Below are 25025 nucleotides of genomic sequence, written 5' to 3'. Positions count from 1 at the left end.
GTGATAGAGACAAGCATTTCTATTTTGGCGAGCAGGATCTAATCAGCAATGATGTATTCGCCTTATTCCGTTGAATGCCCTTGGGAAATAGCACACAGTACGTCGCGCCTTGCCGCATTTTGGGTAGCAGGTCGCACTGTACCACATTTGATGGTCACGCCAGGCGTCCTCAACAACACAATTTTAGAGACATGTACCACGGAAGCTCTCTAATAACATCGATGGGTCCCTTCTTCAAATACAAATGCCAAAAAAGCCTGGAGGAAGCCCATACAAAATTAAAGCGGTCTTCATTTCTCTCATCTTCTACTAATTGTGTGTGGAGGCATGGGCTCCATGATATCTGACGTTCTAAATGTCTGCGCTGACGGTGATTGTCGCATCGTGGCGACAGATGATGGTGCACCATTTGCTTGCTGCTCATCCCCTGAATCCTTGACCTCTAACCCAGCTGGCCACGTTTTATCGCGCAACCAACCGGCGTGTATGATCTGGATCTGATAAACGTTGCAAACAATGAGTGTGCCGGGTGAAATGAAAGGCATAACATACGATCAAACCCATTGGCAAGCTGACTCTGAGTTTCCCACCGGAAGATAGACCCTTCCATACTTTATCGAGGCCATTGGCCCAGATATCCTCGTTGTAGACGGCACCGGGACGGCTGAAGACTTCCTCCAATTTCTTTCTGGAATTGGAAGGAGGCGGGGGACGATGTGTGATGTGAGGACGGCTAGTTAGCCATATCTCGCGACGGGCGGCATAGTAGTCAGGACCAGGACTAGGGAGCGAAGATGATTGTAAAATTTCGTCGAATGATGGTGGGCGCTAGACATATGGCTCAGATAAATACAATGAATAGACAAGACGGCTTACATTGGAGGACATTGCAGAGAAGGAGAGCCGGACCGCTGCCTGGCCAATTCCAGAAAAAGCACGTGTTGTTCTGTATGTAAACCAGGCTGACACAAGGTTCCAGGAACTCTCCCTGCATCCACTCCGTCTATCATGGTCTCCCTCTACAAGCACCATGCTCCCTCCACCACCTCCCTCTCCGACGACGACGACAACGACGAGGAGACCAACCAGTTTGCCTTCAATCCAGACCACCATGTCCTTCCCGCCCCATGGGCTTTCAAGGGGCAGCCCACCTCCACCGTCGTCCACAGGCCTGCTTCCCATTCTCCCATATCAACAATACCCGCAGAGATTATGATCCAGATTTTCAAGCATCTGCATTCATCTAAAGATCTCTATACCGCCCTGCGAGTTTCGCGTACCTGGTGCCAGTGTTCTGTCGAGCTCCTGTGGCACAAGCCCTCGTTTCCAAAGTACAATACGATACACAAGATGGCCGCCCTTCTCCAGCGAGAGAAACAGACATTCACCTACGCCCTCTTCATTCGTCGTCTCAATTTTCTCAATCATGGCGCAGAACTCTCCGATGAACTCATCAGCATGTTTGCCCGTTGTGACCGTCTCGAACGACTAACATTGATAGGATGCAAGCAGATATCCAGCGAGGCACTCTGTTCCATCCTTCCTAAATTCTCCCACCTTGTTGCCATCGACCTCACAGGCGTCACAAATACATCAAGCGAAGCCATCATCGGTCTTGCCTCTGTCGCCACCCGTTTGCAGGGCATCAACCTTTCGGGTTGTGAGAATGTTACCGATTCTGGAATCGTTGCTCTTGCCAAGTCGTGCCCCCTTCTTCGCCGCGTCAAACTGAGCAATTTAACCAAAATTACAGACATCTCAGTTTCTGCGCTTGCAGAGAATTGTCCTATGCTTTTGGAAATCGACCTCAATCATTGTGCACTCATCACAGATGTCTCAGTGCGTCTTATCTGGACACACCTTACCCATATGCGAGAAATGCGTTTATCTCACTGCATACTCCTCACGGATGCTGCTTTTCCTGCTCCTCTACGACCCGATTCCCAGGGTGACGCTATCAATCCGTTTGCTCATTCCAGTGCAAAGACAGACGAATTACCTCCTCTTCATATCAATCGTACTTTCGATAATTTGCGTATGCTAGACTTGACAGCGTGTGCTCTCGTCACAGATGATGCTGTCGAAGGCATCATCTCACATGCATCTAAAATTCGAAACTTGGTGCTTTCAAAATGTGTTCTCCTTACCGATAAGTCAGTGGAGACCATTTGCAAAATTGGGCGACACCTACACTATTTACATCTCGGTCATGCAAGCAAGATTACCGATCGTGCCGTGCGCCTTCTTGCCCGAGCATGTACGCGTATACGATATATCGATTTTGCAAGTGAGTCGTTATGTCTTCCCCAATATATTATCATATTCACCTTGAGGTGCAGATTGTGTCAATCTAACCGACATGTCTGTATTTGAACTTTCGTTGTTGCCCAAATTGCGACGGGTTGGCCTAGTTCGCGTCAATCGGCTCACAGATGAAGCTATTTATGCCCTGGCTGAGCGGCATGCTACCCTTGAACGTATCCATTTGTCATACTGTGATCAGATTTCAGTCATGGCCATCCACTTTCTCCTTTTAAAACTTCACAAATTAACCCATCTCAGTTTAACTGGAGTTCCGGCATTTAGGCAGGCAGAACTACAGAGATTCTGCCGCGAGGCGCCCAAAGTAAGAAGATTCATTTTTTATCTGTGCGAATACCCTTCAAACGCTCGGTGATTTCTAGGATTTTAATACTGCCCAACGTCTTGCTTTTTGCGTGTTCTCCGGTAAAGGTGTCTCACAGCTTCGGACATATCTCACAGAACTATTCGACCGCATCACGGAGATGAATAACACGGACGATACCGAGTATGAAGAAGATGATATTGATTCCCAGGAAGATGATACCCCAGAACCGGAGATTTATGTTGAGGCTAGAGAGAGGGAGAGATTCCCTCGCCCTGACATCATGTATAATGATGGTCGACCCTCGCACCGTATCCGCAATGCAAATGTCGAAGAGCATATTGCACGGCAACGACAGAATTTCTTATCCAACCCCAGTGCGGTTGGCGGGCATCACGTCAATTCTTCTCATCGTAACGGGAACGGTGTTCCACATCTTTCTACTTCGCCAACAACCAATATACGCGGAGCTACTACGCGACTAAATGCTCAAATCCAAGCCGCGACACCTCTTGCCGGACCATCACGACATCAAGAAGAATATTCTGACTTTGGAGCTCTCAGAAACCGGACACGAGCGGGGAACACTCAGCGAGTTGTGGCCCGCCCCAACAATACAATCGCGGGACAAGATGGTCTGGAGCAACGGCGGCAAACTGAAGGCGAAAGCAGTCGTGTGCTTGACACCGAGGTATTGTCGTGGACCCGTACACAACTCAGACCTATCGCCGATGTACTACCAGTCGTTGAATCATCGGCTTCACCGTCGCCCAACGATCTAGTACCAAATGATAATGGATCGGGTTTCTTTAGAACCTATCAGGAAAGGCCTACATCTCCAACTGTCTCATCCCGTGGAAATGGTGCTCTGACCCCAGATCTTAATTATGCTGAAATTGGCCATGGCCGCGGAGCTCATGGAGGAAATGTCAGAAGTGGACTGAATGCTAATCCAGACCTCACCCCGATGCCAGCGTCTGCACCTCGGTTATCTGAAACCCCTGCATTAGAACCACCATCGCAGTTTGCCAGTTCTGATTCAGAATGCGAACCTACGAAAGTCCCAGAACATTCCACGCCTGTTGCACCACCCGCAGAAAATTCTTGGCTACACAATGCTTCGTCGTCGGTGAACAGACGTGTGCCACCCGAATCATCAGCCTTATTGGATGTAGCCACAAACGATAACAACAGGCAACATACCCTTGTTACAGATTCGAGAGGGCGACGTGAACAAACCGGCAATCAAGTCCAGCTGCAGGGTGGATCGGACCCCCGAGCGAGAAGCGTCAAGAGGACTTTTCGAAGCACCATTAACGCTGCTGAGCATTATGCTAACTCGTTCTTCGGAAGAGGGGATCGACCTGATGCTGGTAGTTCCGGCGGGCCACATCCTTAAATTCGCTCAATTGCACCCCCATTGATTATGCAACTCTGTTCGCTGGTACAGCCACCTCATTCTTGTTTCATGCCCTTTTGTATTCTGTTCTGCATACAGCGTCTATCAACATTACTAGTCTTACCTTCATCCAAGATTTCACAATCATTCGATGAACTATTCTGTTCCCGAATCATGCCATATTATTTTCATTCCTCAGTGACTACACCTAGTCTATGGACTGTTTTCGAATTTGTATCAAAATACTAGCACTATATTGTATAACTTTGTCTTCTCTATCGCCAATGGACGGATTTTACACTGTAGTGAACCACATTATTCAGGTCAGTTCAGAACTCCCAAAAGGGTATATACAGCACTGATTGCCGTGACTGGAACCATTTGTGACCAATCCAACGTCCGCATCAGGACTCAGTTGGGTCAGTCGTTGTTTGGCTTTCAAGCAATACTTGACGACTTTAAGTTCCCCTGCTCATTCTTGGCCCATAATTTCTCACAAACGGATACACCGCACTTTTATACCTTCTCCTGACTACTATTTAGCTTGGTATCCGAATACATATCTTGAATTATTCTTCAACAACACAGGGATTGGCATTGTTGGACCACTTCGGATGGGGACAAAGTCTATCGATAAAATGCTTGAACATATCTATGGGCCGTATACTGAAGCTATCCTCAGAGCCGACTTTCCCCGCCCTGGAGTAAAATTGGTGATGAATGACCTTCGGTTGTTCTTCAAGGGAGATCCTAAACCAACAGGGTACGCGCTTTGTGATCTTTGTCAAGTTTAATGTTTGACGATGTATGATTTTCAGTTTCGATGAGACGGAATATATAACGTCCCCACCAGTCGGTTCGCGCATCTCGAAGAATCCAGATGTCATATTTATGGGTGTGATTGAAATTGATGACCTGGAATGGCTTTCCGACGAAGGCCTTGTATATCTAACAAGGGATGTTCAAGAGGTAGCTGGCAATGAAGGCATAGCCAACCTTACCCTCCAGAGACTGTATAGTGCAAGAAGGGCAGATGCAGCTCGAGTCAAAGTAAGACTGTATTGTCGCAAGAGCCTCTTGGCCCATTTTTTAACATGTGGGTTTATCTATCATTGACACAGTTTCATGGTCTGATATCGCTCATAGCCACTACTGATCCTGACAAATTACTTATCTACTCACAATATGAACAAACGTAAGCACTCGGTTTTCATCTCAAGAGTTTACCTGTTGACATATCCAAATATTGCTACTCTTTGCAGAAAGAGGACATACAGTGTTGAATCGTATTACTGGGGAACCCTTCGAAAGAGTCAAAACTTTCTGGAAAGATATCGTCTTCGTGCCTTAGTGGCCGAATTGGTTGAAATAGATCGACATACACCTCCGGAAGATCGAGATATCGAATGGGCAATCCGTCAATATATGGACATTATTCTTCCTCGAGACAAACAAAAACGATTTTTTGTGGAACCAGGCCACCAGTATGCTCCACGGCATTTAAGACACATTCCTCGTGCATATATCAGATCTCTATTTGCAGAACATGCAGAATGGCTGCTCGCTCATATGATAGCCCGTAAACAAGGTTCCGCAAATTTATTTGATGTACAAAAATGGATCAGCTTCTGTAAACAGGCGCGAAAGGATTCTCAAGAGGCTAAGAAAGCAGGGGAAATGTGGGGAAACTATACACAAGATCCAGTGGAACCGTTGGCACGCAGTCTCGCGCGGTATGGAGAAACTGAACAATTCTGGGAAAACCAATTAAGACTCGTCAAGAAAAAGAGAACCAAGCCAATTAGAAGGGTATGTAATCATATGGAAGACCAAATTACCTCTCAAAAACCCATGTCTTCTAGTCTCCTGAACCGATACATGATATACAAATACCTCATCCTCAAAACGACATTCGTTTCCAGTATGATTCGGACTTCAGCGATGAATCGACCTCAGAAACATCAGAGTCGGAAGTCAGTGAGGTCGCAAAACACGGCAAAATCCCTAGCTTTTGCTTTGAACCACCGAGCATTCCTATCGGCTGTTTCGTCTGGAATTGTCCAGGGTGTACTTACAAAATCGATCTTTTGAATATGCAGCAAGGGCAGTTAGACGCCTTACCGGAGACAATCAAAAGAATCTTGAAGGCTCCGTCTAAAGGTGAAGAGGATCCAGTCCACACGGTGCTCTACCATTTGGTGTCCTACCATTATGAAAGTGTGCATATTTCAGGATACAGAGTGCATGCATCGAAGTCGAAATGGGTTGCACGCGACAGCTATTTGGACCAAAATCGCCAGATGAAAGAACACAAAGTCAAAGTTGAAGAATCATCGCAAGTATTACCACTGAGGAGGAGCAAACGTCCTCCCTGTCCACGACGCGTCATGGCGGATTGAATGTTGTTTTTTTAATTCATTTATTTACTACATATGTATTTTTCGTGTATTTATAAATAGCTCTGTGCCGATCATGTAAGCTTGTTGATAACACCCAATCTTATCTTATCTCTGCGAGTTTTGCTCGAGTCAGAGAGATAACACAAAAGATAACTAGAAAATATCAATAGAGTTTTCAGCTTTCAACCTTTCTGTGTACTTCAAAGTCAACCTTTCACTCGTGTGCTGTCCTACCTCCGATAGTCAGAATCGCTTGTCTATATGTCGAAAGCACCCAAAGCAGATGCTCAGCTGGACCATCTTGTGCCACTCTTCACGTCGATGGGCTTAACCCAGGCCAAGGCTTTAGAAGCTACTAAAGCCCCGAAAAGTGCAGCTGTCCTTCAAGATATCATCGATACCAACAAAGATGCTGTCACAGGACTCGACGAAAAACAAGCTACTTTGATTTCCAATCTTGCAGTGATTGTTTCCAAAGCCAGCGCAATATCAACAGAGCAGCGCGACTATGTGGTCGAAGCTGTATTAAAGTCCAAGTTGAAGAGTGTCGATCAAATCACCGGTTAGGCGTCTGACATACCTTGGCTATTGGATCTGAACTCTTTTATAGCTGCTGTCAAATACGTCGAATCCAACAAGCTACCTATTGACGAAGTCGAATTCAACAATGAATGCGGTGTTGGTAGGTTACCTTCACGACTTGTAGCAAAAAGGGAATAATTGTAAACCATGGTTTATAGGGTTTTCGATCAGCCCAGAAGATTTGTATGCCCGGGTCAATGAGTATGTTACGATGAACAATATTGCAGGCTGGGCAAGCCTCGGAACTGTTGTCAATGCTCTAAAAGCATCACCAGCTTTACGTTGGGCAAATGCTCTGGATGTTAAGAAAACCGTGGACGTTGTATTTCTGGAGAAGTTTGGTGCAAAAGAAACAGGAAAGCCAAAGGCCAAAGTGAGTATCGTTGTATCCGCAATGTTTAGATGTTCCATATAATTTTGGGTCATAGGAAGCCAAGCCCGCTGCCGGAAAGCCAAAGAAGGAGGAAGCTCCAGCCCCCCCTCCACGGAAATCAGTATTTGAGGAAGGTTTCTTAGGTCAACTCCACAAACCTGGAGGAAATCCTCAGATCCACCCCCACTTGCGCGATGCACACCTTGCAGCCACAGGGGGCCAGGTTTGGACTCGTTTCCCTCCTGAACCTAACGGTTACCTTCATATTGGACATTCTAAAGCGATTTTTGTGAATTTCGGTTATGCTGCGCACCACGGCGGGAAATGCTACCTGAGATACGACGATACAAACCCTGAAAAAGAAGAGGCAAGATATTTTGAAAGTATATTGGAAATGGTTCGTTGGCTTGGATTCGAACCATGGAAAATCACCTACTCCAGCGACTATTTTGCGGAGCTATATGATCTTGCAGTCGAACTTATCAAGCGTGACAAAGCCTATGTTTGCCATTGTACTCGTTCGTCTCTTCTATTTATTTTTCTTTAAGAATTATCTAACTGCGATTTTAGAGGAGGAGATCAAAATTGACCGAGGTGAGAAGCGAGGCCAGCCAAGGCCTTGTATACACCGAAACAGACCTATCGAAGAATCTCTGGCTGAATTCGAAGCAATGAAAAATGGGAAATATAAACCAAAGGAAGCCAATCTACGTATGAAGCAAGATCTTGAAGATGGAAACCCTCAGATGTGGGACCTGACAGCCTATCGCGTCCTGGAGACCCCTCATCACCGCACCCATGACAAATGGAAGATCTACCCAACATATGACTTCACGCATTGTTTAGTTGATAGCATAGAGAACATTTCGTAAGTCAATCAACCATTTATCATCGTCATTTGATCTCAACAGGTCTTCCAGTCATTCACTTTGCACAACTGAATTCATCGCTTCGCGTCAGTCCTACGATTGGCTCTGCGATGCGCTTGAAGTCTACAAGCCCAGACAGTCCGAGTATGGTCGACTGAATTTGGAAGGCAGCATCATGTCAAAACGAAAGATCGCTGCACTCGTGGACGAAAAGTTCGTTAATGGTTGGGACGACCCTCGTCTTTACACACTCATCGCACTTCGGCGTCGTGGTGTCCCTCCTGGTGCCATCGTGTCCTTCGTCAGCACGCTCGGTGTTTCAACTTCTGCTTCTAACATCGAAATCGCCCGGTTTGACCAGACTGTGAGACAGTATTTGGAGGGCACCGCGCCCAGACTTCTTATGGTCATGAAACCATTGAAAGTCACCATCGAGAATCTACCTGAGGACTACTGCTTAATGATTGAAAAGCCTCTACATCCCAAGGTCCCTGAAGTTGGGACGTCGACAATACCCTTTACTCGCACAATTTACATCGAAGCGGAAGATTTTAGGACAGAGGATTCCCCAGACTACTTCCGTCTCGCACCTGGCAAGACAGTTGGTCTCTTCCAAGCCCCTCATCCCATCACCTGCCTTTCGTACAAGACCAATCCCGCTACGGGAGAAGTCACGGAGCTCATATGTAAGCTCGAGAATGAAGGCCCAGCGAAGAAACCCAAAGCTTTCATTCAATGGGTAGCCGAGCACTCCCCTTCAGGAAGTCCAGTCCGAGTCGACGAGACCAGAATTTTCCATCCCCTGTTTAAGAGCGACCGTGTTCCGAGCGATTTTAGGTCTGACATTGCACCTGATAGTCTTGAAGTCGTAAAGACCTCATTTGTCGAAGTTGGATTTTGGTCTCTCGCCACAAAATCCTTACAGGAAGCCAGACAGGATGCGAAAGCCAGAACGGAGAAAGCAACCAAAGATAACTTTATTGCTGAACCAGGATCCGAAAGCGACACACCAATGGCCACCAGCGAGCAATTGGTTGGTAATGAATGTGTTCGCTTCCAAGGATTGCGTGTTGCGTACTTCGCTCTTGACAAAGACTCCCGTATCGCTGCATTGGAGGAAGGATCTACTGTCAAGGGCCGCCAGGAAGGAGATTTCATCGTTCTGAATCGTATTGTCAGCTTGAAGGAAGATGCTGGTAAAGCATAGGTAGTTACAATTTAAGATAAATATTAGGTTTCCTCAGTAGACGAAATTCTTCAAGTTAACATATTCAACTGCGAGTCACACTGAAAGCAAAGCGACAAAGTTTGGTGATATTCCGATATGCGTTGCGGCAGACATGAAGGTATACGTAAAAGGAATCGTAAAACGGGTAAAGTGTAGGATTATAAAACGAACAAGCGAAAGAATAGCAAAAGAAATGAGAAGGAATTAATATTCAGCCTCTTCCACATCGGCAGAGTCAATACCAACTTCCTCATAGTCTTTTTCGAGAGCAGCAAGATCCTCACGGGCCTCTGAGAATTCGCCTTCCTCCATGCCCTCACCAACATACCAATGAACGAAAGCACGCTTGGAGTAGAGAAGGTCAAACTTGTGGTCAAGGCGACTCCAAGCGCTGGAGATAGCGGTGGTATTGGACAACATGCACATGCTTCGTGAGACCTTAGCAAGGTCACCTCCGGGGACATGAGCAGGGGGTTCATTGCAGATACCGAGCTTGAAACCAGTAGGGCACCAGTCAACGAACTGGATAGTGCGCTTGGTCTTGATGATCGCAACAGCAGCATTGACATCCTTGGGGACGACATCACCACGATAAAGAAGAGCGCAAGCCACTAAAAACGTGAAAATTTAAAAAACAGGCTTAGAGAATATTGGCTGGACTCACTGTATTTGCCCTCCCTGGGGTCGCATTTCACCATCTGGTTGCCAGTCTCGAAGCAGGAGAAGGTCATATCGGCAACAGAATTCTGCTCGTGATGAGCCTTCTCTGCTGAGATGATGGGGGCAAAAGTGGCCAAGGGGAAGTGAATTCGAGGGAAGCTGTGATCGAAGTTAGCGCAATAATAAATGCTAGCACGGAACACACTGACGGGACCAAGTTAGTCTGGAACTCATTCAAATCGACGTTCAAAGATCCATCAAAACGTAACGAAGCAGTGATCGATGAGACAACTTGAGCAATCAATCTGTTCAAGTTGGTCAAGCTGGGAGAAACAATGCCAAGATTCTTCTTGCAGATATCATAGATGGCTTCATTATCAACCTAAAAAATGATTGAAGATACATTTTGATAACAAAAAGTGAATGCCGTACCATGAAAGAGCAATCAGAGTGCTCGAGGGTGGTGTGAGTGGTAAGGACCGAGTTATAGGGCTCAACGACGGAGTTGGCAAGAGTAGGAGCAGGATAAACGCTGAATTCCAACTTGGACTTCTTGCCATAGTCAGTGGAAAGACGCTCCAGAATAAGAGCACCAAATCCGGAACCAGTTCCACCACCGAAAGAGTGGAAAACAAAGAATCCTTGAAGACCCGAGCAGTTATCTGCAAGACGGCGGACCTTGTCCATCACAACGTCAATTTGCTCTTTGCCAATGGTGTAATGGCCGCGAGCGTCTGAAGAGGAGGTCAACAGGGAGCAGAGTCGGGCGCAAGACATCATTAGACGTACAGTTGCTGGCAGCATCTTCCTTTCCGGTAACAAGAGTCTCGGGATGGAAGAGACTTCTGTAGGGACCATTCCTGACCTCATCGATGACATTGGGCTCGAGGTCAATGTACAACGAACGCGGCACGTGTTTGCCTGAGGAAGTCTCGGAGAAAAAAGTGCTGAAGCCACCATCGTTGGCAGAAGGCGATCCTTCCATCAGACGGCCGTCAGGCTGCAGGGAATATGAGACCAATAGATGGATATAACGCGTGGATAACTCACGCTGAGACCGTGTTCGACGGTGTACAACTCCCCTAAGGAAATCGCATCAGTATGGCACCACTTGGACACAATTTTTTATACGAGACAGGAAGCGGGGAGACGAACGCGTTTTCGATCGCACGATGACAAGATGGGCCGAGCGAGGTGTACAAGAGGGAGAAAAGTGACTCACAGCAGGCATTTCCGATCTGGACACCAGCCTGGCCAACGTGCACGGAGATGACTTCACGCATTTTGAAGAAACGACAAGCTCTGGATATAGAGAGGAGATGAGAATACAGACAAGGAAAAGGCGCGTGGGGGTAGGGACTTACGGAGGTGGAAGGAAGAGACGAGTCTAGCGGGATGGCAGAACAAGACAAAGGGCAGACGAGCACGATGCAGAATTATACGACTTTGTCTTTCTCACGCTACTCCTGTCACACTTGGCCTGTGCGTCCACTGACTGCACTCATGTTATCATTATAACTTAATATTATACAACATAATGCCTCATGTCGCCCGCAGCGGCATCGAGAACACGTTATCGACATGAGGCGCAAGGGAGACTAGTGATTCTCGGATAGACACATCGCCCCATGCAGCGCTGATTTCTTTCAAGTTATTCAACCCCATATTCCAGTCCTGACGGCTCCATTCTCTTCCCGTTCGCGAGCCTGGCGTACCTCGTCGATACGCCCGCAACAGAAATACCTCGGGTCTGGGGTTCACTAGCTTCACTTTTCGCCGTTCGGTCAGGTATTCCACGCACTCTGCCACGCTCCATTCTGAATAATGGCGCCGTCGCGGCGCGTGGCGAGACCGTGTCGCTTCCTCTTCAGGCGTGCTTCGTTGGCGAACTTCTTCGCCTCCCACTGCCCCCACGAGTTCGACAAGCAGGCGGGTGAAGTGGTCGACAACGGCTGCATGTAGCATATTGATTGGGTGCTCCGATTGCCACTCTCCTCCATTCGAGGATTCGTCGTCATCAACGGCCATACTGTCTTCATCAGGTTCGTGCGGCACAGGTGGGGTGGCTCGATTATTTCTATAGCTTTCTTTATGTCCTCCAAATAGAGACGAGTCCACCTTGTTGCCATAGAGAGTATGCACAATTTCTCGACTGCTCCAGAAACGGGAAGGGCAGATTGTGGCAAGGCCTTCGCGATACATAATTAATATTAGCATTCCTCATTCGTTCGTCAATCAACCCATACCTTGCGTTTGGCTCAAAATACAGAGATTGTTGTCGGCGCTGCACAGCAACGTAGGTCGTTCGCGGCTGAAATACATACAACAGTCAAGTATCAGTGCATCGTTGAACATTTCCCCACTAGATATCTACATAAAACAAATCAGACAAATTTTCACCATTCAAAAACAACGAACTTGCCTCCCCACGTTCTTTAATTTTCCAATTTCCACTGGATTTGCATGTTTCTTCTTGTGCTTGTCCCTTTACGGATTTTCTATTCCTGATTTTTTCAAGTAACCACGCTGACGCCCTACGGGCAAACCACGCTAATCCGTCACGATTCTTCTGTCTAGTAACCATGTCAGTATCATAATTAACGGGATGAACAAACTCAGCATCAAACGTTGCGCACCCGTCTAATTCATGCACCACCGCTCCGGGAACTATAACAATAACAGGCAAGGTAAACTTTTCAACGTCATCTACGAACTGCGCGAGCACCTCGAAGTGGTGCAAAAGGATATTCGTGTCTACAACCACATAGGTTGCATACTCGGAAAGGGGGGCCTATGATATAGAGTGTTAGAAATCAAACCATGGTTGAATGCTAATGGTGGTGGCCAAAAAACCTCTCACCTGCATCTCAACATCCTCGTTAGCTAGATGGTCAATCTGAGCTAGCGTGGCATGAAGATATTCATCGTTTTCTTTAGATGTGCCTTGAAGCATCGACAGTAAGTCAAATACACTGGACAAGTGACTTGACAATTCTCACCTAGAAACGCAGGTTCTGAGGAGTATCGCCAGTTACTCGCTGTTATGGTTGGCATTATGTTCGCAAGCAATTGTATCTGCTATCGTTCAAAGTGGAAAGAGTAAAAGGTAATCGAGGCGTTATAGTCAAAGTGAAAGCCGTTATGGACATCGATAGTGATCGCGCCATGTGAGGGTAAAACAAAGGGCGGCTTCTTCACAAGTCTTTGATCTCGAGTAAATATAATGATAATTTTATTGTGTCTACGATGCATGTATGATGTGCAGAGAGAATACAAAATGCGTGAGTAGTAATGCTAAACGTGTAAAAGTCCCAGATAATCCAAAAAGTGTTCACGATGTGCTGAGATTAGCTAGAAACCGACGTTAATGCTACTTTTTTCAGTGGTGGCGTGCCACTAGGTTCCTCGGTAACGTTGGACTCAAAATGTTCAACCTTACGTTTAGTACCAGCAGCCACTTTAGATTCCGACAACGGTGACTGCGTTGGCGATTTCGAAGATACCCTCACGGTAGCTGGGGGCGTCATTGCCCGAACTGAATTAGTCATTGGATGAACCTCAGGAGTGGCAGATCTACTGCCATGACCCTTTTCACTTCGTAATCTCGCGGCTAGACTGTTTGTTGAAAGGAAGGCCTCCGCATAACATGTAGCATGGTATATCTGTAAGTTACATAGTCATTTAGTATATATCCAAAAATTCATCCGTCATGGTAATACACACCTTATCATCTTTCTTCGTCGCATTCTTCCACACCCATTCTTCGTCGTCTTCTAAAAATTCTGACTTAAGAGTCTCCTTACAAATCGGGCAGGACATGATATGAGCCTCTTCACCAGGGGGCACAATAACAAACTGAGAACGTAAATCTTCTTCTCGCTTAGCAGTCTCAGCAGCAGCAGTAGCCTTCGCGTTAAGAGGTCCAGAACCATCGATCCGACCCTTTCCCTTCTTAGCACCCGATACATCCTGAATCCAGTCCTGTACAAAGCTTAGCGCCAGGTATTTTAATAACTTCCAGAGAGGAGACCTACCTCAACGCTCGTGAACCAACTACGACTGTGACCTCGACCTAGGTCATCGCTGGCTTTGCGGTTTTGCCTGAAATGCATATCGAGATGATCGTCTTGACGTCTTTTGCCCAATTTTGTGTCAGGAAATCGAATACCACATTGTTTACATTGCAGTCCTTGCTGTTCGTACAAAAGTTCAACAATTAAGGACGGTCTGTTGGTTAAATGTGTAAGTTTACAATATATACCAGTGGCAAAAAAATGAGTACCTTGTTGATTCCAGAGAGTGGAGATTGATGGGTTCCAAAAGAATTTTATCTCTATATTCCCGAACGGCTTCATCAATCTCCACTTGTTCCTGGGTTTCAACAGGAACATCTTCCCCCTTCGCTGTTGCACCAGCACCTGTAGGAGTGCCAGTGGTAGAAAGTACGCCAGACTTGAGAAGAGAAGAAAGAATATTTGCGATATTACCAGATGGAGGGGCCGCAGATGTAGACGGCACAGGGAGTGTCGGTGGGGAGACGACGTTGAGTGATGCGGGAGGTTGCTCCTCGATTTTGACTGGTTGAACATAAGACACAGGAGGAGGAGTAACTTGCGAAATCTGAGATATCTGAGGAAGGAAGGCTGGTGGCGGTGGTGGTGAGTGCCATGAAGGGGCGGAAGGGACAGTTGGCTGTGGTACGGGAGGTGGCGGCGCTGTGCTCTTCACCAAGTTGCGTAGTTGATTGAGAATTTGACGAAGTTCCTCTTGAGATACACCTGCCTCAACATGCATACGAAGCTTAATGAAGACATTTAAATTCACATAAATCGATGAATATCAATGAAAATGGGCGTACCTGTTGCAGAACAAGGATATGATTCTGTGACATTGTATCGTATGGATTAGATTGCACTGCGCGTTCTTTTTGACCGAGAGCATAAAGAAGTTCGCTCATAACTTGCGATTTCATAACAGATCCCGGACCAGAATGAACATTCGAGGAAGACTGAGGCCATACATAAGATAATAACAGAGAAGGAAATGAACCATGACATACTGAGCTGCCGCTTCCCCATACACCACGCTCAATTGCAAGTTGTTCCTGAGCTCCGAACAATTCTTTTCCTGATGGTGACCCTGTACGCCAAGTTAAGAGCATTTCCTCCATTTTACCACGGGTGTTATCGTCAACCTGGTTATAGGTTTCAAGATACAGACTAGTAACAAAGGTCGCGAAATGTCGAGCATAGGGCTCATACACGTTTTTTGAAATGGCGTCGAGTAGATAAAAGGCCGGCAGCTTCATCCAGGGTGGGACCTAGGTGAGTGACCAAAAATAGATACGATGAGTCAGCAAATCCGCGGGACGTAATGGAAAGGCAAAAGACAAATGGGAGGAATTTTTTGCAGCGATTTGGGGAGACTTGCATGAGGCATGGCCGTCATCTTAGGTGTCTCTTTCTCGAGTCATTCTACTCTACTCTACATAGTAATATAGAAACAAAACATTGTAAAGACGTATTGTGCATTTTTATAGACAACATCAGAATATTCAATAAGACAGGATGACTCACCCTTCGAATATGTGCCCGTACACATTGCCCCACTATATCTGCATATCGTGCATAATCTTGCGCGAACATAGAGAGTTGCTGAATGATTGGTCTTGAGTTGAATGTAAGCTGTTCCAGACGAGTAGAAAAGTCTCTGCGAAAGGAAGCCGCATCAACCTCATACATAGGAGGTGCTGGTGGGTGCGAAGGGGGCTGAGCGTAGTAATAACCGTTCGAGGAGGGCGGTGAAGCCCTGTAACTTGGTCCGCCATACGATGGCTGACCATATAAATTCTGAGAGTATAATGACATTGTGGCTTTCGAAAGAGGAATTCGCAACGATCACACCCAGACTAGATCAGGAGCCTGGCACGCAGAACAAGAAAGAAGGTCGGAGATGCTGGAATACACTCAAACGCCTCACTCAAGAAACCGACGAAGATGTAAAAAGCACTCGATGGTGGTGGTAGTCGCAAAGGACGTGTGTGCCAGCGTGGGGCACAGTTAACATCCAATTGAAACTCCGCTCATTGTTGTCCAAAGTGACTCGGAGTAGCGCTTGCTATAGTCAGAGTTCGTCATTGTCAAGTAAAATCACATAAAGTCATAAAAAATATCAACGCTTCCCATAGCTTTGATTTGGAAGAAGGTTATAGTGCCATTGTTAATTGCGATCCAAGTTGTAGCATTATTACTATCTGACGGTTAAGTATTTCTAAATTAATTAATGGCTTTATAAGGTATGATAGATAATACGTAATATTATTTCACACCGTATGGCGATGATACTCACTCAGGCGATTATGTCAGCGAAAGCTCGCATCCCCCATCCCCACCACCGGCCACCAACTCCTCGTCAAAACTTTCGCTCAAGGTGAGTATCATTCTGTATGGCCCCAATCCATTGCCCCTACGCCCCATGAGGCATCACAGAAGTTCTGGGATGAAAGTTTCCCGAAAACGAAGCAACTGGGCGATGGATGCCAAATTCGACTTATGGATGACGATTGATCGATATCCCAACAGATGCGGGACGTCCTCAAAACTGAAGAACTCGAAATCCCCTCGGGCGTTGAGATCTCCGTCAAGTCTCGTATCATTTCCGTTACTGGTCCTCGAGGAACCCTCACCAAAAACGTCCGACATGTCGATATGGATATCCGTGTGGTGAAGGAAAAGACGACGAAAGTCACTCTTGCCGTTTGGCAGGGCGGACGCAAGCACGTTGCTTGCTTGCGAACCATTCGCAGCATGATCAATAACATGGTTACTGGTGTCACCAAGGTATATCTATTAATGACGGTGCGAAATAGCATGAATAATGGTTCTCTACAGGGATTCCGCTACAAAATGCGCGCAGTTTACGCCCATTTCCCTATCAACTGCATCATTCAGGAAGAAGGACACGCTGTTGAGATTCGTAACTTCTTGGGCGAGAAGGTATGTGGCTGCGTCTTTTTGCGCCTGCAGTTGATTCTCACAATATTGCAGACTGTGCGACACGTCAAGATGTTGAGTGGTGTCGAGGTTTCTGAGTCCAAGGCTCAGAAAGACGAGCTTATCCTTGAGGGCAATGACATCGACCATGTTTCCCAGTCCGGTATGTCCCCTCTGTTGCACCTTTGGTTACATGATTATTTACATGGACGTATACCCATTAGCCGCCTCTATCCAAGGCGTTTGCCGTGTGCGCAATAAGGATATCCGTAAATTCTTGGATGGTATTTACGTATCAGAGAAAGGCACAATTCTCACCGACGATGCCTAGTTATGACATGTATTTGGCCTTTTCATCTTGCTTTGCTATATGCAAACCGTTCCGCATTGACGTGAGGGGTTTAAGATGAGATATAAGTTTGTGTAAAAACATCAAAATGCCTAGTACTACGCCTGTACTACGCAATTAGGGCACGAATGGAATCATGGTTCCAACCCGACGCCTGTAGTTGATATACTCATCACCGAAGAACTTGACCAGGAGGCGCTCTTCCTCTAATGCTAATGCTTCAGCAAGTAAATATTCCCAAGAGTTCCGTACGTACCTCTAGTGCGATGGTAGAAGAAATGCCAAAGCAGCATTGTAAACAAAATGAATGTGACAGGGTTTTGAAGTACTAGCTGGGTTCCCAGTGCCCAATAATAAAATCCAGCATACGAGGGGTGGCGGAACCAACTGAAGCCAATGAGCTCGATGAAGTATACAAAGCAAACTGAACCGACCTATAGATCCCATCCGTTACCAGCTTGTGGCTATCACGCTTGTGGAATGCCACGGTGTGCGAAAAGCTTGTCGAGGCATGTATCATTGCCGAAGAACGCAATGTTTGGCCGACGATGACCATTAAGATACCTGATCCAGATTCCACATTATTACGTTTTCAAATTGCGATTCAACAAGATCAAACCAATTTGCGACACATAAGGCCATGATTTGAACGATGGGAAGAAGTACAGCGAGATGAGGTATTCGAGCAGCGCAGCTCCATTAGCAATATGATACATTGGACCATTTTCCAAGAGGTATGCTTTCAACAAATTAATACCGACAGCGAATTTCGAAAGGTGACGGGCTCACAATCCACGCTGCACTTTTCCAGGTTCCATCCTGCAGTCACAGCAAATTCTGCCCAGTGAAAGAAAGCCCACGCAGCAATAAAAAACCCAAGTTGGTAGGTGAGCCAATGAGACGGTTGGTAGATATCAGAAACGAATGTGTAGAGTCCAGAGGCGAAAACACCGCCAAGAAGGAAGGCCACAGTAGATGAGCCGAGTGGTGTGTTGGGTATACGGCCGCGATGACGATTAATGAGCGCGTTGGTTTCTAGAGGATTTGTAGTCATGTTAACGCGTTGTTTAATCCTTTCTTCAAAACCATCGAATTCCAAAGAGGAGGTAGATATAGGAGTTGTCCGTCTTGTTTGGTTCATTAGAAACAATAGCTGTTATTTGCCATTGTTGTACAGCAACAGCTCATTTGGGCAATTTGAATTTCATTCAACGCCTGTGCTCTTCTCATACCCTGCTGAAGTTTGTCTCGGGTCCATGGTCTTAAGATGTCACTTGCAGGGCATTCGGCAGGCCATAATATACTGTGTTCATCGCCAATATGCTACAACGTCCGTTCAGCATCCTTCCAAACTGCGGAACATGGCTCTGGTAGCTCATATAGGTTAGCTGCCTATCTCATACCTTTTCCTCTTGTTTGACATTGTTACAGACTCTGGTAAAACTACTCTTACGGAGTCCATTCTACTCAAATCATCGTATCTGGCGGCATCTGGAACCGTGGATACAGGAAGCACAACGACTGACTACCTTCCTGTCGAACGAGAAAGAGGCATCACAGTGCAATCCGCTAGCATTCCAGTCAAATGGAAAGATTGGACCTTCAATCTTATTGATACACCTGGACATGCTGACTTTGGAATGGAAGTAGAAAGTGCAAGCCGCGTCGTGGACGGTGCTGTTGTTCTCATTGACTCGGTGGAAGGAGTAGAGGCCCAGACTCGAGGGGTATGGCGTCAGCTCGACAGGTGCGTGCCCTAGGTGAGATAATTGCATTTTAATGGAGATTTTCTCTTACCCAATTTTCTAGGTATGGCGTTGGGACTAGGATGATCTTTTTGAACAAATTGGATAGACCTGGTGCTTCATTCAAGTCCTCATTAAAGTCTCTCTTAAAGCATAGACTTCACCAAAATCCTATCGCACTTACGCTTCCGGTTGCTTCCTTCAACCCTCAGCACTATGCGGAAGGAGAGCCTGGAATCCAAGGTTTGGTTGACCTTGTTAGATGGAATGTCTGGAAATGGGACGAAGAAGGACAAGTATCAAAGTATCCTTTACCCCGGAATATCACCGACTTGGAAAAAGACAGCATTTTACCTCCTTCACATCCTCTATCCTCGCATTTGGTTTCAGCTAGGACTCAACTACTAGAAAATCTCTCCATGATCTCGGAGAGTTTCATGGAAATTCTACTCAACTTGCCCTCCGATCCATCTGCGTATCTCCAAATTGACGATGACGTTGTAATGAAGCATCTTCGTGAAGCATCACTTGGGTGCCATATGCTACCAGTTGTATGTGGTGCGGCAGCAAAGCACATAGGTACCGAGCTTGTTATGGATTATGTTGGGGAACTACTTGCAAGCCCAACGGATGTAAGCCCACAGGTTTGGAAATCTAATACACCCGTTCAGTTACTTGCCTGGAAAGTTAATTGGGATGACAAGAGAGGTTGGATGACATTCGTTCGTGTTTATGCGGGCAAGTTTATAAAACATTTACTCCGTACATCTTTTTATTAACATTCATTTGTAGGAAAGCTTACCCGACAAACACTTCTTTTGAACACTAATAGGAATCAGAAAGAAAAGGTCTCGAAATTGCTCTTACTCTACGCCTCAGAGGCCAAAGAGGTTGACGAACTTCCCTTTGGTTCAGTTGGAGTAATCCTGGGTTTAAAATATACGAGAACGGGTGATACATTGGTTGCATCAGGCGCATCAGAATCCTTTAGATCGACGTTACGCGATATCACTCCCCCTCCAGCAGTGATATCAGCCTCCGTCATCCCTCGTTCTCATGCGGACCTCCAACCCGTTCAAAACGCTCTGGAATCTTTAACGCGAACAGACCCTTCCCTTCGTGTCGATATTCAAGAAGGCCAAATACTTGTGCATGGCCTCGGTGCTCTTCATTTGGAAATTGTGGAGGGCCGATTGCACGATGAATGGAAAGTTAATTTTGAATTTGGCCGAAGATACGTTAGCTATCGAGAGGCATTGGGACCTCGGGAACCTTCGCCGAATTGGAACGTCTGGGAAACTGATATCGGTGGCAAGCCTGTTACTTTGACCGCCCCTCTTAAAATTCGCGCTTTGGAGCCTGACGAAAAGGGTGACCCTGTCTGGGACGGGAACATTGTAATTGATGAAAAGGGAAGACCTGTCCCAGCTCCCGAATCTATGCCTGGATTGCCTTTGACATATGCAGCGGATGGAGTGCTTAGCGCTTTGTCCAATTCTCCACATTCGTCTTTGCCAATGACGCGATTGCACATCCAAATCGGCAGCTTAAAAAACATCGGATCTAAAGTTCCGTCACTTATCACAGGAGCAACGGCTACCGCTCTTCGAAAACGTATTCGCGACGCAGGATTTGGTCCATTATTGGAACCATCAGTCTTGCTAAAAATTTCAGTCGGCGAAAGCAATTTAGGAAAAGTGGTCAAGGATTTGACTGAACGTGGTGGCCAATTATTGGACCTCGAAGGTGGAAATAGTTCAAATGATGGTTCCGAGGTGGAGGGCTATTCTGAGGATGGTGTATATATTCCGCCAGATTGGTTATCACCCTCTGGAGCGCCAACATCTCGAGTTCACAGTCGCGGCTCTCACATAAAGCGCTCCATACAGGCCATTGCGCCATTAAGCCAATTTCTCGATTACTCAAATCGGTTACGTTCCTTATCAGAAGGACACGGAACATTTGAAATGTCCAACGCCGGTTTCGAAGAAGTTAACGAAGAACGCAAACTCGAAATTCTCAGAGAGATCGGACGAGCATAGGTCGGAGCAGGATACTAGAGTAGAATGGGTAACGACAAAAAATCTTATAAAAGTTATGCTATAATATTCTTAATTCACTATACGATCTATTACAACTCTTTAAATTCATCTGCATCGCCGAAAAGGATAGATCCATCGATATCTTCATCATCGTTAACAGCTCCAGCTCTGTCACCACTTATGTTTTTGAGCACTTGACTATATTCAAGCATCCCACCCATGTCATCCTCGTTGTCCGACGGGTCCACCTCTTTAAGAACTTGGTGGAGGTAAGCTTGGTTAATATTTGAGCGCCAAGGTTGTTGATGATTTTCTGTATCTTCTTGCTCCTCAGGAAGAAATAGAGGAGTTTGCGCTCGGACTATAGGTTGCGATGATTGTGTTGCTTTTGCAAACACAGGTGCGACTGTCGATGACCGTACAACGGGCCAAGGTTCAACCACCACACACAAACATTGTCCGTATATACTGAAACCTTGATATGTCAAGCCTAGAACAGGTTTTGGCTTTGCTTCCTCTTCCTCTATCTCGAGCTCAATGGGGGGAATTTCAGCGTCTGCATTGATACTAGCTTCATCCGCATTTATATCATCCTCGCCTATCATTGCAATGTCGCTCTCTTCTTGGATATTCGACTCTGTTCTACGCCTTTTGTTCTTCGCTTGGTTAGAGGTTGATATATCTCTCCTTTTCGCCTGCCTTTTACTTGATGAGGGTGCTACGTTTGATGAAATAGTTGACGGGGTTCGTCTGGGTGCAGTTCGGAAGTTCCTAGTCTGAAAGAAATTGTGTCAACCTCTGTTCCAATATCAGTGCTACTCATTCACCTTAATAACGACCGAATGAGGCTCCGTTTTACGAATGAAATAGCAAAATTGGTAGGAATCTGAAGGGAAAGAGGTGATGACGAGTCTGTTAGTGAATGCCGCACTGCTTACCGCCTCTATGTGTGTCAACGGTAGCATTCGTATGTATCGAAGAGCCACTCTTAAGCCCATCAGCTTCAGTTCTCAACTTCGGTAGAATACTACATGTCGAATGATTTTCAGCATAACATTGACGACGTTCGTCAGTCAATCAGAAGGGATAGGTGAAACTCACTGGGGACGCAGATCAGATAACACATGTTGCAGAACAGTGTCTGACATCCAGTTTACATGTCGCTCATCGAGATAGACCTAAAGTTAAGTTCGCAAAAGGCATTCGTTGAGCACACCTGACCAATGAGGTGATCTGACCAGTAGCATACGTATATGGGTAGCACGATGTTTTTGGAGATGCGAAGATAAAAGGAATTTCGTGTCGAGTAACTCATCGTCTAACCGATGAAATAGAGTGTAGTGACAAAGGATTTGGGCAATGGGAGAACGACTTGGATCGAATGAGATTAATTTTGGTTAGCTGCCACCTGGACTCGCCTGGGAATTGAATATTGAATAGTCAACTGTTATGCAAAAATTTAAAAGACCTGGGTTTGGTGAACAATGCTGTAAAACTGTCAATCTTATTAATTTACATTATTTGGATGATACAAATTAGGTCCGGACACAAAAATGTACCAATCGATTATCAATGAACAGGGAAGAAAACAGTTGCTTATATATAAAAAAACAAAAGATCCCGAAGCCATGTCCACGTCCGTTGTTCATGTTGTAGCACGTTGATAATACAATAGGGGCCCGTAGATGAGAGGGTAATAAATTATGTAGTACATTCATTTTTTCATTCATTCGTTGTAATATATATGATACAAATAGCTTAAAGCCCCATAAGTATACCCTCTATGTGTAACGGCCCCATTAGTCTTCAGCGTCTGGTCCAGAGATAATGGCCTTGATGACACCTTTGCCATCTTCGCTCTTCCCCGTGCGCGTTGCTTTGAAGGCTGCAACTGCGTCCTCAAATTTGTATCTAAAACGGGGGAATTAAATCAAATCATCAAACAGAATTCAACTCCACTAACCTGTGAGTCACCAAGGGTTTCAAATCAATCTTGCCATGAGCCACGAAAGAAATAGCAAGAGGGTAATCTCCGGGCTAAAGATAGATCAATACCATGCTATGATGCAGTATACTGGTAATGTGAGAGTAACACACCCCATATCGGAAAGAGCCCTTATAGTTGAGCTCCTTTGTCATGAGCTGGCCAAGGTCAAGAGTTACGTGTGGGTTTCCCATTCCAACCTGTAGAATCCACGCTCAATTTAGGCGATATAATCCGACATTCAAACGTACTTGAACAAAAGTGCCACCTGACTTGACAATGTAAAACCCTGTTTGGATTGAGACTTCTGCACCACTGGCATCAATGACAAGATCAATGGCTTTGGATCCTCTCTCTTCAATTCCAAGTGTCTCTTTCATCAGGTTGGCGTTTCTCCTGCTATAGTCGATTCTTGCCTCTCCTTCCTCGAATTTAGGTGGGAGATATACATCGGTAGCGGCATAGGCTTTGGCAAATTCCAGTCGGGCGGGAACAATATCCACGGCGATGATCCTTGAAGCACCAATGGCTTTAGCGACGGCCATGCACAAAAGTCCTACCGGACCACAACCGAATACGGCAATGGATTGACTTGCTCGGAATCCACCAAGGTTGGAAACTGAATGTACGCCGACTGCCAGTGGTTCCATCTAAAGTGGGTAAGCGACGAAGTGCTAGTACAATACCAAATTACTTACCATGGCACCATCCTCAAGGGTGACGTTGTCTGGGAGTGGGTAAGCTAAATCAGCCGGTAAGCGATAAAAACGTCCAAGAGTTCCATCGTATGGGGGAGTGGCAGCAAAGACAATGTCGGTGCATAGCTGCACGTAAGAATGAGATTGTCGAGTAATTTCGTAAATCAATAGCATCCACATACATTGTATCGACCAGCTTTGCATGCATCGCAGTTACCTGAATCGACAACATTCGACATGAAATTTAGATAGGTTGAGTAGAATAAACTCACGGCAAGTAGCACCTGGTTCCATGGCCACTCTGTCGCCTACTTTGAGGGTCTTGACGTTTGAGCCAACTGTAACATCCTTAATCGTTAATTGTTTCTTGCACCCGAACAAAGAGCATACACACCTTTTGAAACGACTCCAGCAGATTCGTGGCCAAGAACCTGCAATAATTGTCAATACAACTCGTGATGACACACTCTAAAAAGCGAACCATTGGTTCTTTGACGACGAAGTCGCCAATACGACCATGGACAAGGTAATGGACCTGACAGATAGGTTAACGAACACTCAACCGGCTATCGAAGGAGAATAGCATGCATCAGAGCCACAGATTCCTAAGGTGTAGATGATCAACAAGAAAAATCAAAGATGAAGAGATAAGATAAGTGCCTGTTTTTTTCACCGCCACGAGAACTTCATTTTCTCTGACTGGATGATCACTGGTGTCAGGGAGAGGGTAGATCTGGAAAACAAAAGAGACAAACTTTCTGGGACGGGGCGCTGCTCATAGACAACATCCTCGACGGCACGAAGAACAAAGGAGGGGTTATCTGTGGCCATTGTAGGGAAAAACACGGAGATAAGAACGCAAGACAAGACTTTTATACGAGACCGCTGTACATTTAGCCAGACGGGCCGGCATCAGGGGTAAGTAACGGGGGTATTCCGGATAAATAGCGGGGTACTAGGGTTGATCTGATCTACCCCACTGCCGTGATCGTGCCGAACGAACTTAGTCGCAAACCATAATCCAGTCCCAGTCAAACTCCTTTCCTTCTAAAACTTGTCCTGCTCGTCCCAGCGTTCTA

General features: G+C 46.0%; 11 protein-coding genes across 11 annotated transcripts; 5 read left to right on the top strand and 6 right to left on the bottom strand.

Moving 5' to 3' along the window:
* Window positions 1-299: 299 nt before the first annotated feature.
* On the bottom strand, window positions 300-888 carry JR316_0004675 (uncharacterized protein; the record flags this gene model as incomplete). Its single annotated transcript, XM_047890439.1, has 3 exons — window positions 300-497; window positions 553-828; window positions 877-888. The coding sequence occupies 3 exons, from the start codon at window positions 886-888 to the stop codon at window positions 300-302; spliced, it is 486 nt and encodes a 161-aa protein (XP_047750200.1).
* Window positions 889-1008: 120 nt separating this feature from the next.
* JR316_0004674 (SCF E3 ubiquitin ligase complex F-box protein grrA) lies at window positions 1009-4025 on the top strand (the record flags this gene model as incomplete). Its single annotated transcript, XM_047890438.1, has 3 exons — window positions 1009-2287; window positions 2340-2626; window positions 2685-4025. 3 exons carry the CDS (start codon window positions 1009-1011, stop codon window positions 4023-4025), a joined length of 2907 nt encoding a protein of 968 aa, XP_047750199.1.
* Window positions 4026-4639: 614 nt separating this feature from the next.
* Window positions 4640-6424, top strand: JR316_0004673 (uncharacterized protein; the record flags this gene model as incomplete). The annotated part of the gene is made up of 5 exons (XM_047890437.1): window positions 4640-4788; window positions 4844-5121; window positions 5172-5220; window positions 5288-5834; window positions 5888-6424. 5 exons carry the CDS (start codon window positions 4640-4642, stop codon window positions 6422-6424), a joined length of 1560 nt encoding a protein of 519 aa, XP_047750198.1.
* A 261-nt stretch (window positions 6425-6685) lies between these two features.
* JR316_0004672 (putative glutamine--tRNA ligase) lies at window positions 6686-9455 on the top strand (the record flags this gene model as incomplete). Its single annotated transcript, XM_047890436.1, has 6 exons — window positions 6686-6986; window positions 7035-7106; window positions 7165-7379; window positions 7435-7897; window positions 7950-8247; window positions 8300-9455. 6 exons carry the CDS (start codon window positions 6686-6688, stop codon window positions 9453-9455), a joined length of 2505 nt encoding a protein of 834 aa, XP_047750197.1.
* A 225-nt stretch (window positions 9456-9680) lies between these two features.
* Window positions 9681-11419, bottom strand: JR316_0004671 (Tubulin alpha-1A chain; the record flags this gene model as incomplete). Its single annotated transcript, XM_047890435.1, has 7 exons — window positions 9681-10087; window positions 10141-10295; window positions 10346-10518; window positions 10569-10870; window positions 10926-11136; window positions 11187-11218; window positions 11359-11419. 7 exons carry the CDS (start codon window positions 11417-11419, stop codon window positions 9681-9683), a joined length of 1341 nt encoding a protein of 446 aa, XP_047750196.1.
* Window positions 11420-11678: 259 nt separating this feature from the next.
* JR316_0004670 (uncharacterized protein) lies at window positions 11679-16003 on the bottom strand (the record flags this gene model as incomplete). The annotated part of the gene is made up of 13 exons (XM_047890434.1): window positions 11679-12325; window positions 12383-12506; window positions 12559-12709; window positions 12773-12927; window positions 12997-13079; window positions 13136-13174; window positions 13576-13798; window positions 13860-14117; window positions 14171-14363; window positions 14419-14936; window positions 14995-15144; window positions 15196-15456; window positions 15713-16003. The coding sequence occupies 13 exons, from the start codon at window positions 16001-16003 to the stop codon at window positions 11679-11681; spliced, it is 3093 nt and encodes a 1030-aa protein (XP_047750195.1).
* Window positions 16004-16717: 714 nt separating this feature from the next.
* On the top strand, window positions 16718-17459 carry JR316_0004669 (60S ribosomal protein L9-A; the record flags this gene model as incomplete). Its single annotated transcript, XM_047890433.1, has 4 exons — window positions 16718-16975; window positions 17027-17131; window positions 17183-17291; window positions 17353-17459. The coding sequence occupies 4 exons, from the start codon at window positions 16718-16720 to the stop codon at window positions 17457-17459; spliced, it is 579 nt and encodes a 192-aa protein (XP_047750194.1).
* A 135-nt stretch (window positions 17460-17594) lies between these two features.
* Window positions 17595-18531, bottom strand: JR316_0004668 (Protein-S-isoprenylcysteine O-methyltransferase; the record flags this gene model as incomplete). The annotated part of the gene is made up of 5 exons (XM_047890432.1): window positions 17595-17683; window positions 17734-17864; window positions 17912-18041; window positions 18097-18216; window positions 18267-18531. 5 exons carry the CDS (start codon window positions 18529-18531, stop codon window positions 17595-17597), a joined length of 735 nt encoding a protein of 244 aa, XP_047750193.1.
* Window positions 18532-18733: 202 nt separating this feature from the next.
* JR316_0004667 (Ribosome-releasing factor 2, mitochondrial) lies at window positions 18734-21264 on the top strand (the record flags this gene model as incomplete). The annotated part of the gene is made up of 4 exons (XM_047890431.1): window positions 18734-18860; window positions 18909-19224; window positions 19287-19960; window positions 20015-21264. 4 exons carry the CDS (start codon window positions 18734-18736, stop codon window positions 21262-21264), a joined length of 2367 nt encoding a protein of 788 aa, XP_047750192.1.
* Window positions 21265-21353: 89 nt separating this feature from the next.
* On the bottom strand, window positions 21354-22579 carry JR316_0004666 (uncharacterized protein; the record flags this gene model as incomplete). The annotated part of the gene is made up of 5 exons (XM_047890430.1): window positions 21354-22040; window positions 22092-22150; window positions 22203-22291; window positions 22366-22442; window positions 22514-22579. 5 exons carry the CDS (start codon window positions 22577-22579, stop codon window positions 21354-21356), a joined length of 978 nt encoding a protein of 325 aa, XP_047750191.1.
* Window positions 22580-23063: 484 nt separating this feature from the next.
* On the bottom strand, window positions 23064-24777 carry JR316_0004665 (putative D-xylulose reductase A; the record flags this gene model as incomplete). Its single annotated transcript, XM_047890429.1, has 11 exons — window positions 23064-23175; window positions 23228-23301; window positions 23362-23448; window positions 23500-23898; window positions 23947-24072; window positions 24129-24163; window positions 24219-24284; window positions 24341-24377; window positions 24428-24481; window positions 24572-24645; window positions 24702-24777. The coding sequence occupies 11 exons, from the start codon at window positions 24775-24777 to the stop codon at window positions 23064-23066; spliced, it is 1140 nt and encodes a 379-aa protein (XP_047750190.1).
* Window positions 24778-25025: the final 248 nt, after the last annotated feature.

This window comes from Psilocybe cubensis, chromosome 4 (genome assembly GCF_017499595.1).
Source record: "Psilocybe cubensis strain MGC-MH-2018 chromosome 4, whole genome shotgun sequence".
Lineage (NCBI taxonomy): Eukaryota > Fungi > Basidiomycota > Agaricomycetes > Agaricales > Agrocybaceae > Psilocybe > Psilocybe cubensis.
This window is presented reverse-complemented; position numbering and strand designations above follow the sequence as displayed.